The following is a 17,577-nucleotide window of genomic DNA, read 5'->3' as shown; positions in this document are numbered from 1 at the left end:
ATTCCAGGACAGACATGCCTACTGGGGATGTCCGGCTGCAGCATAGGGCCAGCTTGACTGTGCCTTCCAGTCTTGTTCAGGTGTCCCATCCTGTGAGCCATGTCAAGAGGACAGGGCAGCATCACCACTTCCATTCACTCATTCCGGGTTCCGTGTTTTGTGGGTACTGCTCAGGCCTGGGCCTGGTCACTGCTAGTGAACATCTCTCCATTCTATCATTGCATTTTAGTAGGAGACTCCAGAAGCCTGGGCTACCCCTCCCCTGCCCTCTGGCTTAGTCCTTTCCTGCTGAGTCCCCCAGACCCCTGCCTTGGGCTTCCCATGCCTTCTGGGTGCAAAACCATCACCCAGCCTGGTTAGGAGTGACTGAAGGAAGTAGGGCTTGGCTGGGCGAGGTGGCTCACATTCATAATCCCAGCTACTTGGGAAGCAGAGATCAAGAGGATCGCCATTCAAGGTCAGCCCAGACAAAAAGTGAGAGCTTACCTGAAAACTAACTAAAAGCAAAAAGGATTGAGGCATAGTTGAAAAGTGCCTGCCTAGCAAGTGTGAGGCCCTGAGTTCAAACTCTAGTACCATCACCAAAAAACAACAAAGGAAGCAGGGCTTGGTTTTAGTGATGGAGCCAGAACTGAAAGGGTCTATCTGGTGCTGGTTTCCTGTCCCAGGCCTCCTCTGCTTTTCTTCCCCCCCCAGGTCCCACTTAGAGCTTGGCTGCTTTGAAGGGGGACAAGGAAGAGGTGGTGTCCCCAGGCACATGCTTTTGCTAACCCCAAGCCTCCATGATGCCTTGTGCTGCTTGTTGGGGGAGCAGCTGTTGACTGCTGATTCTTCACAGACCTCCGCCTTCCCTTTTTCCTGCGTCAGTGAAACACACACACATACATGAAAAATACACACCCAAACCCCCCACGGGCCAGCACTTACAGGGGCCTTTAGTTTATGTGCTGAATGATTAATTCTGGGTGTGCATGTTTTGTTTTCCCTCCCTTTTCTTGTTTTTGCATTTGGGCATTTTTGGTGTTGAGGGAAAGGAAGCACAGAGGCAAAATTAGCCTCTGAGTTTCCTGAGGCTCCTGTGGTTCAGTTCCCTGCCTGCTCCCCACCACCCCTCAGTGCCCACCTCTGAGGCTTATACTCTCATTTCCAGTCTGTGGGCACCCTGTTGACAATTTCAAGACAGACTAGCCATCTTATGACAACCTAAAGGGGGAGATAAACAGTGATTCTGCATTGTTTTATCAAGTTGATGGTACCTGTTCTAGAACTCTGCAAAGAGCATTGTGGGGTTATCTCAGTTGGGGAAGGCAAACACCAGGGCTGCCCAAGTCACCAGCTCTCTGAGGTGGGTCTGCAGGGTTCCTAGGACTTCCTTGACAGAAGAATCTTTGTGGCTGCTGCTTCCAGGGCCTAGTCACCACATACCTCCCTGAAATGCCTAAGCTTGTCAACCTCCAACTTTGGGTCTCTGCACACAGAGCGTTGGTCTGGGGCTGCCTTGAGTGCATTTTGCACTGTGCTTCCTAGCAGTGAAGGAGCTCCTTGCCCAGTCCCCAGGAACAGAGCAGTGAAGGTAGCTCCACCAGAGGTGAACTTTCAGCACCCCTTCCTCCTCATCTCCACAGCTTTCTGAAGAGAGTGGCTCTGCCACCTGCCTCTGCACCCAGCACTGGCACCTATTGGGGGTCAGAAAGCCACAGTTCTTCCCCATCTCTCTCCCATTTAGTCCCCATGCCCTGCTCAGCTGAAGATGCCTGCTGAGTGTCCTCTTCCTGGGGGGAAAGAGACCACTCCACTCTTGGGGAGCTAGATGGGGTCCTTGAGTGGGGTTAGTTCTGCTTCAAGACTTCTCACTTGGGAGATGATTTGTCTCCTCCCAGCTGGTCTGGCTTCTTACCGGCTGTTCTAAGGCCACCAGCCCCCTGCTCTAGGCCCCTTCCTCCAAGAAGTTTCCCCGACTGGTCTTCCACCTTGGAGCCTGGCAGCTGCATTGTGTGTAGGAACTGAGGGCGCAGGCTCTGGGGTAGCCTGCTTGGGGTTGTGTCCTGTTTGCCCCTTAGCTCTACCACAACCGTCAGCAAGGTGTGCAATTTTTCCTTCTCTGTAAAATGGACCTAATGACAACCTCAGGGTTATTGCAGGAGTTAACTGAGCCAATGCAGGCACAGGCCCAGCACTTAGTAGTGCTCAGTACTTATTAGCTGCCACTATTGCTGTGATTAGAGAGTGCCATACAGTCTGGTGTTTTGCCTTGTGCACTGTGACCTCATCACTGTGTCACAGCCTCCAATTTAGGTTAATAGAGGAACCGAGAAGGTCTGTCTGGTTCATGGTAGCTCACAGTTGAGGTGCTGACTGGCTGTGCTGGGGGCCATTTCAGGTACTTTTCATGTATTAACTCAGTTGATCCTTACAATAGCTCTGTGAGGAAAGCATTCCTATCCCATTTTACAGATGAGCATATGGAGGCACAGAGAAGCTGAGTGACTTACCTAAGGGCACACAGCTATAGGGGGCAGAATTGGGACTTGAACCTAGGTAGATTGGTGTCAGTCTCTGTGTTCTATTCACTACTGTCTCATTTGGCCCTGAGGCCCAGAAAGGGGAAGACCCTTCCCTGGGTCTCCCAGCAGGTGGGCAGCCTTTGGGGCTCCTGAGTAGCTAGCTTGTTTCCTTCCAAACCTGGCACCATGTCCTGCAGAGCTTGACAGACATGTGCAAGTCTAGAGGTGCCTCCAGGGAGCAGCAGTGTTCCTTCTGCCATCCCTTCCCTGGTGACCAAGTGGAGGGGCTAGTCTACCTGTGTCCTTACTGTCTCAGGTCCCCTTGTGAAGGACAGGGAGACTGTACTGACTCAGTTTTCCAGTGGGGAAGTATGAGCCATTTGGCTCTTTGCAACTCCAGGTGAACTGAGGTGTGTGAGGAGTGCACTTTCATGGGCCTCTCAGACTTCTGGGGGCCTGGTAGCTGGGGTGCTGTCTTATCACTTGAATGATTTTACTAGAAGTTCTTTTGAAGTGGTCTCCATGACCCAGAGGGGCTGAGTCACACAGTAAACAGAATTAGCAGGTCCTGGCTCTTGTGAAGGATGAAGGACACAGACAATGTCTTTGGCAGGGCAGTCCCCAGGGCCACCAGGCTGGCTGTCTTCCAGAGACCTATGTCTCCCCTGGGGCTTCTGTGGGCTTCCATTTGCAGCCTAGCCACCAGCCCAGGTTATCCTCCCTTAGTTCCTGCACTGCTGGTCTGTGGTCATATACCCTACGGGCTTGTTAGCAGCATCCCCTCAGGGCCCATGCAAACCTGTCCTGCCACCAGGTCCCCAGGCAGTTATTCTGCATTCTCTGTATATGACCCTCTGGCCCACACCATCTGAAGCTGGCCTCTCTCTGGCCTTTTCTGGAACTGTTTCCACAGCCTTCACCTTTCCTTGGGCCCTGTTCAGGGCCTTTGTACTTGCTGGCACTTGGGCAGTGGGCATGAGGTGGTGGTCGGTGCCCTACTGCCCTGTGGATGTGTGTGGCTGGGGAGCTGGGACCTCACTCTGATGTGTTGTTCCTCCCTGGGGCCCAGTGCAGACTTTTGGGCTGCCTTAGGGTTTAGAACGGGTGAAGGGCCTGGGGAAAGTGTTGAAATTGTCATTCTCCTTTGGATTGGGCCACAGCAGAGTGTGGGCTATACAGGGCATCAAAGTGTTTCTGGCTAAGATGGGATTACTGTTGGCCTCCAGAGTTGATTGTGACACCCCAAAGGTAGATGATGCCCAATACCCACCCCGCAGTCCCTAGAAGCCACTGGTGTTTGAAAGGACACCCTGTGACTTGGGGGAGTGACTCCTTTTGCCTTTTCCCGACAATCCTGACCACACAGGCCTTTAGGACAACGATAGCCACAGAGACAAAGCATGATCAACACAATGTCTTCTTTGGGCCTTTTTTTTCCCCTTTAATGACGTCCATGGCTCTGGGAACATTGTAAAAACTGGGCCCTGTCCAGTCTTAATCAGTAACCCCCACCAGCTTGAGAGAACCCTGCCAGCTGCCTGTAGTGGGGGTTGGGGGTAATGCCCAGAGATGCAGATAAAGATGTCACACTGCCCCAGTAGGCTCTGGAGCCCAGTCAGGACTTTGGGGACAGGGAAGAGGAACAGAATGTGTTAGTTGGCTGGTGGATACCCCCAGCTGGGGAGGGAGATGGGTGGAGAGAAGGAAGGGCGTCTGCCAAGTTTAATTAACAGTGGAAACTTGCCACGGGGGAGGAGAGAGACGATGTGGAGAGGAGGGGTGATTTACTGGAAGATGGAGTACTGCGGGTGCCAATAATGAGAAAGAAGCAAGTGTTCCATTCTGCCAGTGGCAGCTACCAGAGTGCAGGCTATGCTGTCACAAGCTGGGTTAATCTGAGTGGAGAGATTTCTGGAGATATGAGTAGGAGACTATCTGTGCCTGCTTTCCTGAGTATATGTCTTTTGAAAACAATCCACCACATACCAGCTGACCAGCCTTCCTTGCCCCTGTAAAGAAAAAAGAAAACATTTAAAAGATGGAGATCGAGTTGAGAAAATACATGTGGTGTTGGGCTCTTGTTCCTTGGAGATGTCCATACATTGCCTGAGTTGCATTTGATGTACTGTGTATGATATAGGAAGAGAGGGGATTTGAAAAAAATTGTGATGCTCTTTGTTGTATTGGGACAAAAAATGCAGATGTGAAATGCATAGCAAAACTAATAGTTTGGATGGCACTTGAAATGTCCAGGAGCCTGGACATGGTTTATTCATTTTTTAGTAGGATCATAGAATTTCAGAGAAAGATATCATGCTGCCCCAGCAGGCCCTGGAACCTAGTCTGGACTTTGAGAATTTGGTTCTATCTCTCTTCAAATGATGTACAGGTGGCTCTTTTGACAGCTTTGCCAGATGAGTATTGGGTGTCATGGTCCCCTCCCCTGGCTCTTTCATCTCCAGGCAGCGGTGGCAGTTTGGAGCTGCAGCCTTTTGTCCAGCATCACCCACAGTTCTCAGCCCCACTGCTGGAGGCACTAGAGGACACATTTAATCCCTCTGACAATCCTGCTGGACAAGATACCTACCAACTCATGCCTCCAGTCTTCCTCTTCAGTGCATGCTAAGCACGCAGACTTTTCAGAGATTCTCAGAAAACTCAGTGAGGAGGCTACTAGTCCCGGTCACTCTCCTAGTTCTTGCCTTCCTCAGAACCTCCTTTATCCTGTCTTCTCTCGCTCTTCATCTCCTTTTCTGATGGGCATGGATGCTAGCTCACTGGCATGCCTTTATACTAAGGTTCTCTGTCTGTCTTCCATATATGGTTCTTACTGCCTTCCTGAAGTCTCCCCAATCCCCTCAGGGGTCTCTCCTGTCAGCTGTGCAGCTGTGGAGCCTCCCTCTGCCCTGACTGCCCCGTTCACCCCATCTCTGTACCTTTTCTCCCCTCCTGAGAGTATGAAGGTCTTGGGTCGCTGGTCAAGAGTTGAAATGAGAGAAGACCCCTGGCATCTGGCTCTATACTTCTGCTCTGAAGCCTGAGAACACATCAGCTATTGGCATCTGATACCAGAGCCCAGGCTTGTTCAAAGCCTTTATTGCAAAAATCCCATTTTGGACTCACCTACTCTGCCCAGTTGTACACCTCTTCAGTGTACAGTTCTTTTGGTCCAGGAACAAAACATTGCATGTCTCCCATTAGCTGGTTGACCATGATGTGCGCCACTGCTTTGCTGTGCTTCTCTCGACTCCCAACCTGGTCTTCCAGTGGAGTTGGTTTGCCTTCTCCTTTAATTGTGTATCAGCTACAGCGTGGATAGCAATGCACATGCTTTGTTTCCACTTATTGTGAGATGTTCTTGTTGAAAGGGGTTGGGGACAGGACCTTAGGAAGCATGGGGCCAAACCATCATACTGGCCAGAAGCCAGGGTCTAGCAGACTGAGGGTCCAGCAGACTGAGTGCTTTGCTCAACAGGACTACTCTCTGGAGCATAGGTAGTGCTGGCTCAACCTGAGCTTCCTGATTAAGAGGTTCTTCCTGATGCCACGCGAGTCGCATCTGGTTTTAAAAATATTTTGAATTGCAACCAAATAGTGATGGTTGTATGCCCACAACCAAGAATTAACATTAAGCGTGGATCTCCCCTCCAAAAAAAATCCAAACAAAACTTGTGAATCCCTGCTTTGGCAACGTTGTGATTGCTTATAGTTTTCTGAGTAACTTGCCCTTTGATACTGGGGATTGAACCCAAGGCATCATGCACAGGCTCTACCACTGAGTTACAGCTCACTCCTTGTGTAACTTGTACTGAGGAGGCAGACACCAACTAAAGTTTCTGAGGACAGAGCTTGCATACAGTTAGAATGTAAGAACAGAATGGCCAGAGTTGGTGAGTTGCTGTTAAATGTCCTCCTTCACTGCCTGCATGGAAGCCAGAACCATACTGATAAAACTTTGCACCCCATTCTAACTAGGGGTGTACTGCTCCCTAGCTAAGCCTTTCCCCAAGGGTCCCAAGAAGCCAGCTTACCTGCCAACCCTGAGCTCTCTGTGCTTGTTGGTCAGCTCTGAAGCAGAAAGATGTGGGTGAAGTGAGGCAGAAGGCTGGGTGGAAACATCAAAGTCTAGATTCTGCCCACCATACCTCCGTGTTCTGCCTGGACTCCAAGTTCCCAGTCCCTGGTGCAGTGGGGGATCTCATAGCCTCATATTGACTGCAGCTCTGCAGATCTGACAGTGCTTTGGTGTATGGATGAGTGGCCCTTCTGAGTTAGTAACACATAGTCTCTCCTCCCATTCCCAGGCTCCACTTACAGTGTCCTGTCCATCATGCCTTCGGACTCGGAGAGCAGCAGCTCACTCAGCAGTGTGGGTGAGTACCGCCTTTCTGGGGACACCAGACAAGGTCAGGGTTTGGGACATGAGCCAGGCAAGCCCTGGAGGGGCTCATGGCATGAGTAGTTGGCTGTTGTTGTCAGATTACTCATGGGATTATTTTCTGTTGATGCCATTTACACTTTCTCTTGTCAGCAAAAGTCTAGCTCCCATGTTAGGAGGAAGGCCGGTGTGGGTGAGCACACATTTTGCCACTACTTCATTTTGTTAGGGTGTAACTGTCTTAGTGAACCTGCCCCTCCACCCTGGAAGACTGCTGTCTGTGAGACCAACCCCTTTTGGGACTGTCCTCTGTAAGAGGGACTTTGTGCTGCTCCTGGGTAGGAATAACCAGTCCATGTGGAATTGGATGCTTCCCTAAGCCTGGGTTCCAAAAACCTGTCAAGTGGGACCAGCACTGTCCCAGATCACTGGCAATGTCCCAGCAGAAAGGTCATGTCACTCTCTTATCTTCCCATGCCTCTGAGTCCTGGGCCCTGTGTTAGGTTCCTCTGTCAGGCACCCTGATGTCCTGCTCTGATGGTGATAGACTGGTGCACCCAATCTGGAGTCCTGGACTTCCTGAAATAGAAGGGCTCACAGAAACCATCTTGTCTAGTTACTGTATTCTCTCCCCTACCATCTCCCCCCAAAATAGAGAAACTGAGGAATAGACATTCAGAGAGGGGAACCCTCATCCCTGAGATTCCAGAACAGCCAGGGTCAAAGTTCACTTTCTAAACAACTCTGGGTGCTAGGGGTGGGCTTGGTATGCAGTGGTGAATAGGGTACATGGGGTTCCTTCACTCCTGGATCTTAGGATCTGTGGAGACAGTTAAGTAACTACTACTACAATATGGTAGGTCAGTGGGATGAAGAGGTGGACGGGGTTCTGTAAAGTTTGCCAAGGCTGCCATAAAAAGTACAGCAGACCAGGGGCTTCTACAGCATAACTTTATTGTCTCACAGTCCTGGAGGCCAGAGGTGTAAGATCAGTGTTGGTAAGGCCATGTCTTCTGAAGATGCCAGGAAACAATTGGTTCTTAGCCTTTCTCCTGCTCTGTGGTGGTTTTCTGGTAGTCCATGGTGTTCTGGACTTCTAGAAGCATTGCCCCAAGTTCTCCTTCATGTCACATGGTCTCCTCCTGTGTGTGTGTGTGTTTGTGTGTGTATTTGTCTGTCTCTGTGTGTCTGAACATATTTCTTCTTTTCATGAGGACACAGTACCTACTGGTTTAGGGGTCCACCTTGCTCCAGTTTGACCCCATCTTAACTTGTTCATTTGCAAAAGACTCTTATTTCCAAATAAGATTCACATTCACATTTGCTGGATCAAGACTTCAACATCTTTGGGGAACTAAACTTCAGTCCATAACTCCTTGTATCCAAGGTTGAAGGAGGGCTCTTTTGGGGTTGCAACTCAGAGCTTCTGAGCTCCTGAGGGTCTTGCAGACTTTGGACATGAGACTGCCCTTCAGGAAGGGCATGGTGGGGGGCAGTTAGAATATGTGGAAGCTCAAGGTAGGGCTGTTGTACAGTTGTGACGTGGGTGAACCGTGAGACCTCCTCCCCGCCCCCCCACCCCACCCGTCTCTCTCTTGCCTCTGCTTCTCATGCTTGAACCAATGCTGCAAACTCATTCACATGAATACCTCACAGCTGATGGTGCCACCTGTCCTAGGAGCATGAGCGTTCTCTCACAGGGGCTCCAGAGAAAGGTGTTGTTTTACCCACAACAGTTACTGCTCATGGGGGCATTTTGAGCCTGAGCAGGAAGATGCTTTTCATATAGCCGGACCGCCACACACTCTGGGAGCTACTGGGTGTAGCTCTGGGTTAGTATGCCACTAACCCACCGACTGGTTCTATACACATCTGGAGCTGGTTCGGTCCTTTTGAGGGAGGGTCAGTGGTGTCCCCAGAGACTTCTTGGACTCCCAGGCTGGCTGGGAGCATGTTCTGCTTTGCATCCTATAGCTGGCTCAGTCTACACTGCCTGTGCCAGGATCTTAATGCTGCCAGTGCTTGTTGCATCCCTTCTGCTCAGCCCTCTCATGCTTTCAGGAGAGTTTTGCTTTCCTTGCTCTTCTGCTCAGAGTTGACATTGTCCTGCGGGCACAGACTGCAGGGAACACCCACTCTTATCGCCTTAACCCATAAGAAAATGTGTGATAGACATGGCCACACATGGGCCAGGTGCTTCGTGATGCAGCTTTGACCCCTTCAGTGCTTGGTGGGCTGTCTACAATAGTAGGTCAGTCATCACAGACAGATCTCACAGGGTCCAGGGCTATGAGGTCCAGTATGGGCCACTAGCCACAGGTGGCTATTTAAATTTAAATGCCTTAGAATGAAGTCAACTTTAAATTTGTAGTTTCTCACTCACATGAGTCACATTTCAAGTGCTCTGTAGTGGCTTCAGTATTGGACATGACAGTTAAAGAACATCTCCATCATCACAAATAGTCCAGAAGAACTATTAACATGTCTCCTCAGGAACAAAGACACTCCTTCTCCAGTATCTCTCAGCCTGGTCTTTTCTCACTGAGAACAACTGGGTAGTTGGTTTCTGCCCAGACCTGTGGCTCGAGACCTAATCCCTGGGGCAGCAGCACTGGGGCACTGGTCATGGATGCAGGTTCTTGAACCTCACCCCCTTTTCCCCATCTGGCCATCCGAAGCTCAGACCTGGGTCCAGTATCTGTGGTTAACCTTATCCCTGGCTGGGGAACTGGGGTGTTTGTGATGGGCTCCTTTGAGGGGACTGATGGGGTCAGTCATGAGACCATCCCAGCACCTTCTGGACAGTTTCTGCTGGCCCAGCCTCACCTATTGAGAGGCTGAGCTTGGCACAGCACACTACAACTCCAGCAGGCTGGGTAACTGTAAGGTTGGGTGATGATGCCCACTTTGTTTGACCTTTCTCTGTGAAAGGTCCTTAGAATAAAAAGATCATCTTCACTTTCCCACTTAATCTCTCAAAAAGAAAAACTGCAAGAGATGAGTCAGAGGGTGAAGCCTTGGGGGTAGGGAGTGTTTTCTCTTGATTGGCTGGGGCCTGGGAGCTTACCTGGGAAGCTCAGATCCTCAGGTGGGCTCTAGCTTCACGTGATAACAGCTCATTACACCTTTGCCAACAACCTCACAGCTGCAATCTCCTTTTGCCGAGACCTCGAGACCTCTGGAGAGTTATCATCAGCTTCTCTGAGGCTGAGTCCCCCCACCATGTGATCTGTCATTGTAACCTGTTCTTCAGATCTGCTCACTCATTTTAGGAAGTTGATCTTTTTTTCCTCCCCTTTTATCCTGACCTAATTTCTCAGTAGCTTTTTCTTTCTCATCTTGGATAATTAGAGAGGTTTTAAGGCAGGGGAGAGACATTCCTGGGTGACATTTGTAAAATGAGCCTTAAGTTTCATGCAGATTGAAATAGCAGATTTCTTCATTATGAAACAGGTCCCTGCCTTGTTGGCAGGAGGAGCTGGAGGATTGCCTATATGTCCCAGGAGTGACTTCTGGGAAGGGAGGCTTCTGGTAGTTTCTGGAGTCATCAGGGAGGCAGAGGCTGCTCCCTGTGACTTCTGAGGGTCCCTCCCTGGACAGCCTTTTGGGTCAGGGGCATCCCGCAGAAACCTGTTTTTCTCAAGTCAACCAAACATGAAATGCCCCCTCCTCTTGGAGCATGTGTTCAGTTCCCATAGTGATTACCTTGAGGCATGGTCCAAAATCTTACCAAGCTGCTGGGGAAACAGGTGAAGAAGTGAGGAAACTGGCCACTGTGCCCTGTGGCGAACAGAAGGAAAGAAGTAGCTCCCATCAGACCATCGGAAGCAGAGAAAGCTTCTTGGAAGAGATAGGGCTGAGCGGGGTCTTCCAGTAGTGGTGCTGTGGAGCTGGGAGCCACTGGGAAGCAATTGGCTATTGCTGCTTGTCTTGGTTTGGGTTCCTGAAAAGCAGACCCTGAGTCAAGGATTCCAGAGCACTAGTTGTCTGGTTGGAGAGCCAGGAATTGGCAAGGCTGCAGCTGCTAAGCCGGGATCTCCCTCCTTTCATTCTGAATGGGGGAGGAGTGGAGTAAGAAGCACATCTGGATCAAGGAGGTGTTCCCCATTTCATCTGTGGTGGATTCCTTTAGGTGCTATGGCTGCTGGCCAGCCAGTAGGTCAAGGAGAGTAAAGCCCACTGGCTTCTGGATGCAGCTCTGATCCTAGCCGGAGGTTCTCAGGCTTTACTAACATCAGGATTAGAGCCACCTGGAGAGGGAAGACATTGAGTGCTGTGGGAGTGACCCCTGGTTTCTGAGTCAGTAGGGTGGTGTGAGACCTGAAAATCTTTATTGCTAAGGAGTTCTCTAGCATAGCTGAGGTGCATTAAGAAGCCATAGTTTGGGATAGTGAAGTGACTAGGTGGCTTCTGACTGGCTTTGGCTGTCCTAGACTATAGGTGAGGCTGGCTTAGTATAATTAATGACCATGTTCTGCCCCTGCATCACCACTCCCTTGATAGCCAGAGCCTGGCAGTGGCCAGGAAGGTACCTGAGCATCACCACTTCACCTGATCACTTTGGCTTGTGCCCGTTTTCTCCTTGGCTTCTGGCACCACAGGCCCACAGGATTCTGAAGCAAAGCCAGCTGTAAATAAGATTGAGCCGGTAGCTTCCAGGATCACTTGGAGTGTGTGATGAGGGAGCCAAAGACAAAGGGCTCATGGCCCAGAAACCCAGCCTTCTGACAGTCTTTTTGCTGAGTTTCAGCAGTGTGTGGTGGTAGCCCCACCAGCCAGAGGAACTGAAGATTTTCCTGATGGGAAACAGGCTCTGCTCTGTTCTGCTCCTCCTCCCTTCCACTCCTCCTCTGCTCTTCCTCTTGGGAAACTCAGATGGCGGCTGCTCTGTCTAAGGCCTGTGCTGGCACTCCTGGCATCATCCAGCACCATTTTTGGTCATTTTAGTCCAAACAAAACCTTATGAGCTCCTGAGTTCCATCCTGGACACAGAAAGGAAAGGAAAATTTGCTTGCTTCTTTGCTGGGTTCTAGACTCGGAAAGGGGAAGGAGTGAGGTTAGGGAGAGTCAGTGGCTTTGCATTTGAATAAAAAAAAAAAAACTGCACAGGACTGGATAGCAGGGCCAAGGGAAGGGCCCTTGAGGTTTTCTGTTGACAATTCACTCGATGTTAGTTTTCCCCCTTTCCTTCCTTCCCCTTTTCTTTCCTTCCCCCTTGTCCATGCCCCTCCCCTGCTGTTACATCGGTAGTATAGTACCCTATGTGGATCTGCAGTTCTTTCTCATAGTGGAGTAGTGTTCCACTGTGTGCCTGTAACACAGTTGCTTATCCACTCCACAGCTGTTATAATCAAGTACTGGTTTTTGTGTGAACGTAAATGTTCATTTCTCATAGGAAAATCCCTAGGAGTGAGTTTGCTGGGTGGCATGACATCAAGTTTAATTTCATAGGGAACTACCTGACTGTTACTGACTTGGTTGCACATTTTGTATAGCCACAGCAGTGTTTGAGGGTCTTGTTTTATAAGGACCTTGCCAACATTTGGTGGTGGTGGTTTTCTGTTTCAGCTGTCCTGATAGGTAGAAAAGGAACAGATGTCAATCTGTCTTCAAATACTTGTAGGTCTATAGTGCAGGAGAACCAGTTTGCCTTGGGGTAGATCTAGGGTCACTGCAGGACATGTGCAGAGACAGGTTTTAACCTCACAGAGAGAATGACCTTGCAGAGGAAAGAGGATCGGTTTTTCTGGTAGTGAGCTCCATACTGGGAAAGAGTTCAAACAGTTGTGTTAGGACTTGAGGACTCCGCGCAACCCTTGGAAGGTAGGGCTGTGTCATCCTCAGCATAGCCTTCAACCCTAAGGAAAAGTAAGTAAAAAAGACAAAAACTGTTTATATTGTTGTTGGTGTTTTTTTTTTTTGTTGTTGTTGTTGTTTTTGGCACTCGAGAGCAAACCCAGGGCTTTATGCATGCCAGACATAGCACTCTCCCACTGGGCTACACCCCTAGCCAAAATTTTTATATTTTTTTAGAATTTTGTTTTTATTTTTTTGAGGCAGGGTTTTGTTACGTAGCCCAGGCAGATTTTGAACTCATGATCCTCCTGCCTCAGCCTCCTGAGTGCTGGGATTGCAGGTATGTACCACCACATCTGGCCTAAAGTGTTCTATAATTCTTATTTATTTATTTACTTACTTATTTACTGGGGATTGAACCTAGAGCCTCACACATGCTAGGCAAGCTCTCCACCACTTTTGTCACAGCCCCAACTTCCAAAACTGTATTTTTATTTTATTTTATTTTATTTTATCTTATTTTAGTGTTGTGCTGGGGGTACATTGTGGCATTTACAAAAGTTCTTACAATATATCAAATATATCATACTTCCAAACTGTATTTTTAGAACTTCCTGGCTCAGCACATGTTGGGATTTGTCTTGAGCTCCTGTGTTGTGAAAGACCAGGAGCATCAAGGCCAAGTCAGAGCGCCTGCCACTTGGTGGGGATGGGGCTGGTTGACCTCAGCTTGTTATGTTCTCTATGTGCTTCCACCCTTGGGGCAGGGGAGGGAACTGGAGTCCACTCCTATTGCGAGGCAGTGTAGCTTAGTGAGTGGTAGAGGTCTTGGTTCTGGAGTCAGAACTGAGTCTGTGTCCTAGCTGTGTGGTCTGTCTTGGTGTCAGTTCCTCAGGTGATGCTACCATAAACCTGGTTAGTAGCTGTCGGGACTAACAAGATGAGGGTGGGTGTGTTTAGTGCAGAACCCAGAACCTGTGCTGTGCTCAGCTGATGTCAGGGCTCACTCTTGTCCGCATGGCCAGCTGCCCCAGGTCCTCCCAGTTGGACACTGAGACAGGATGCACCATGGAATGGGGCTGATGGCCTCTACTTCTGTCCTGCTTCATTACCTTCTCCCTCCAGTTTACTTGAAAGCCCCGGATACAGCTCTCTGTTACCTCACTTGCAAAATAGGGGTGAAAATTCCTTATCTCCCCAAAGGCAGGTCTGCAGCTAGATGTTAGATGTTTCTTGAACTTGCTTATAGCATAGAGCAGATGTTCTTAGTGTGTGTCTTGGTGTCCTTGTGTTCCTTTCAGGGGGCCTGTGAGGTCAAAACTGCTCTGGTCATGATATTATATCAAGTGTCTTTCATACTTTTCATTTTCACAAAGGTGTTGAGTGGAATTTTCCAAAGTTTCCATTCAGGTATAAGATATTCAGAGATGAGACTCTGTTTCTATGAAGCAGGTATTAGACACATTACAAAATACAAAGCAGTGCTGTTCTTCTCACTACAGTTTTTTGTTTTTTAATAGAAAGTATAGTTAACATTTCACTAAAAATCTTGTGTGAATGTGTAAGGATTTTTAGTTATTTAAAAAAATTGGTAAATATTAAAAAATTTTTTCTTGGATTTAATTTCTAATCTGGTAGATAATTCTTAGATAGATGTAATGCATATTTGAAAAAGCTTTTTTGGAGCCAGATGTGGTAGTGCATGCATATAATCCCAGCACTCAGGCTGACAAAAGATCTCAAGGCCAGCCTGGGCTCTTTAGTGAGACCTTGACTTGAAAACAAAATTTGCTTTTAGGAATTGTAATTTGTAAAGGTGTACAGTGGTCCTAAGAGCAAAAAGTTTGGAACTTTGGCTAGGGGTGTAGTTCAGTGGCAGAACCCTTGCCAGTCACTTGTGAAACCCTTGATTTGATCCCAAGCATGGCCCCCCCACCAAAAAAAAAAAAAGAAGGAAAAAAAAAAGGAATAATTGAAATTTTTAAGTTAAAATATTAGGCTCTGGGATCGCTTAGAGACCCATGTCCCAGTGTTGTGAGACCCAGACACATGATTTAAGCTTACTAGGGTTTTGTTTCCTGATCTTCAAAATGAGATCAGTAGCACCCATCTTATGGGGATTGAATGGGCGATATGTGAAAGCTCTTCGTGAACTGCTAGGCAGAAGTAAGCGCCACTAATGGTTGTGTCTGGGGGAGGTGAGATGTGGGTGCAACCTGTGTGTTCCAGGTGCTCAGGCTACCCTGTCCTCCTGGCTGATTGTGGAAACTTGAGTGAGGAACCTAACTTTGATGTTATGGCGCTCACCTGTAGGGTTGTTCTGAAGATTAAGTCAGTGCCTGGCATGTCCATGTTGGCAACAGTCGTGTGGGTGGGCATGACAGAGAGCTGTGAAACCCACTTTTCTGGGTGCTCACTGAGTATTTTCATGAACTTGGATTGGTAGGCTTTCCGTAGGTAATTTCCCCCTGGAACTGATGAGAGGGTGAGGAGTGGGCATGACCAGAAGGGGAATCAAGCATGTCACAAGGAAGCCTCATGTGTCAGATTCAGGTAAGACACTGTGAATGGAGTGATTCAGATCCCTAAGTCACCTGACCTCCAGAGCTGCTTGGGGAAGGCAGGGAAGGCCTTGAAGCTGTGAGTAAACCATAATGAGGAGGGAGGATGCTCCTGGAAGTGCTGACCCTGGACCCCACCTCCAGAGCTTCTTATCCCAAGCTCTGGCCTGGAGCACAGGAATGAGGTGGTTGTGGTGTTAGTTTTTAAATAGTGTGCATTTCAGGGTTGTGGATGCAGGCGGTTGGGCTCCTCCTCCTGGAACTCTGACAAACACTGGGCTAAGAACTTGAGGCACCTGCCTCCTACCATGGTGAGCTGGTCCTCCATGTTGTTGAGCTCCCTGTCCTTCTTGGCATTCCTAGAAGGCACAAGGCCCAGCTTTTGTCCCAAGGGACACTTGGTTTAAACAAACTGTTAGCCAGCAAGCATTAGAAGGGTGGTCAAGATGGCACAGAGACAGAAGAGAAACAGGTCCTTTGCATGTCGTGGGTCTCTGAAGGAGACAAGTGCTGGGTTCCCAGGGATTTGTCGGTCTCCCTCAGTCTCCCTAATCACATCCACATAATGAGATGGCTATCCTGAGCTCCTCTGACCTCACTAAGGATCTACCAGGGATAGGTGACATGCCAGGTGGGCTTTGTTTTTTACTTTTTATTTGCTGTGCTGGGGATTGGACTCAGGGCCTCACACATACTAGGCAAGGGCTCTACTACTTGAACTTTCATGACCCAGCTCTTTTGTTTTTATTTGGTTTTTGGAGTAGGGTCTCACTAATTCATGATCGTTCTGCCTTTGCCTTCTGAGTAGCTGGGATCGTAGGTGTGCACCACATCACCTGGCTTTCAGGTGGACATATTGAGAGGGCTAAATATGAGAGCTCCATGGATTAGTCTCTTTTCCCAGGACATTTGAGTGAAGTGCTTTCTCCCTGGATGAATGGATTGTACTCTTCTGAGAGTTGGATTTGTCAGAGGCAGTGGCAGTTGTTGTTCTTACTTAGTAAGAACATAAGGCATGGTGCTCTTGGTCCTGGAGACAGGTGTTGAAGGCCTGGTGTGGGCTAGGCAGAGGCCCCAGGATTTACCCACATCTCATCACATTTGGCTTAGCTGTGAGCCAGCAGCCTCTTCCAACCTTGCACACCTGGGCATGTTTGGGCAGGTCCCACTGGCTGAGCTAAAGTGCCCAGTCATGGTGGAGGAGGGTGGGGACATGGCCTGTGGGCCCCAGGTTCAGGGTAACTGCCTGGCCCTTGGAGATTTTGCTAGGTTCCAAGCATGCCTTCTTCCTCAGGCCTCCACTTGGGGCTCAGGGTAGCCTAGCCTGCTCCCTGTGCTATGTGCAGGCAGACATGTCCCGACTAGGCAAGGATGCAAGCATTAAGGACTAAACTGTTCCATCCTAGAGGACTTAAAGCCAGGTTGGGGAGAGAGTGAGTGTCCTCAGCCAAGGCCAATGGCCTGGACTCGGGTCTCAGCTCCACCTCTTGCTGTCTGTGGTTCAGTGTTCTCATCCATGAAAAGGACTTCCAAAGGACCCACCTTGTGGGTTATGACTAGCTTAACACAAGGCTCAAGCTCAGAACAGTGGTAGCACCTTGTGAATGCTGTCCAAATGCAAGTTCACTTATGGTTACCTGCCCACAGGCACCACTGGGAAAGCACCATCCCCACCGCCCCTCCTCACTGACCGGCAGGTGAATGAGAAGGTGGAGAACCTCTCCATTCAGTTGCGACTGATGACTCGAGAGAGGAATGAGCTGCGCAAGCGCCTGGCCTTTGCAACCCATGGGACGACCTTCGACAAGAGGTAGTAATCTGCCCAGCCCCATGGTCACCAGCAAGTCACCTCCAGGCACTTACCCTTAGTTCCCAGGGTCCAGGTTGCACTTCCAGGGTGTCTCCTTGCCCAGGCTTCTCGTTCCTCCATACCCCCCAGAGGCAGAACCTGAAGCCTGGGAGGTACAGGCTTGTTTTGCTTTTTCCAAAACAAAATCAGAGCCTGTGGCCTGAATCACATAACATGGGGATTGAGAGGAGTGTACGTGTGTCCCCATCATATGCTTGTGTGAGAAGTGGGCTCTTATCAGTGTTTGTGGCAGAAGAGCTGGGGCCAGCCTCCTAGGTTTTTCTACTTACTTGCCTTGCAGGTGCTGGGTGGGTGGTCTTAGCAGCAGCTGGAAGTACCTGGTCCTACTTTAGTGCCTCTCACTGGGTTGGAAGCCCTCAGGTTCATCGTTACCCCACTTGGGGCCTCCTTTTTACCCCAATTTGCTGCATCCTATTGCTAGACCTGTGTGTGTGCATATGACTGGCACTGTCTCCCAGAAGGTCCAGG

At 49.4% G+C, this 17,577-nt stretch overlaps 1 protein-coding gene across 9 annotated transcripts in view; it reads left to right on the top strand.

Annotated features, from left to right (window-relative positions):
• Positions 1 to 17,577, top strand: part of Dlg5 (discs large MAGUK scaffold protein 5) — a 115,826-nt gene that overhangs the window by 39,693 nt on the left and 58,556 nt on the right. For 7 of the 9 annotated variants that reach the window (XM_074079272.1, XM_074079274.1, XM_074079276.1 and 4 more), the window contains exons 2-3: positions 6,809 to 6,877; positions 16,887 to 17,049. In XM_074079272.1, coding sequence (XP_073935373.1) covers positions 6,809 to 6,877; positions 16,887 to 17,049 — 232 coding nt within the window. The remainder of the gene's footprint in view (positions 1 to 6,808; positions 6,878 to 16,886; positions 17,050 to 17,577) is intronic. The other 2 variants (XM_074079275.1, XM_074079277.1) reach the window with 1 other exon arrangement.

This window comes from Castor canadensis, chromosome 7 (assembly GCF_047511655.1).
Source record: "Castor canadensis chromosome 7, mCasCan1.hap1v2, whole genome shotgun sequence".
Taxonomy (NCBI): domain Eukaryota; kingdom Metazoa; phylum Chordata; class Mammalia; order Rodentia; family Castoridae; genus Castor; species Castor canadensis.
This window is presented reverse-complemented; position numbering and strand designations above follow the sequence as displayed.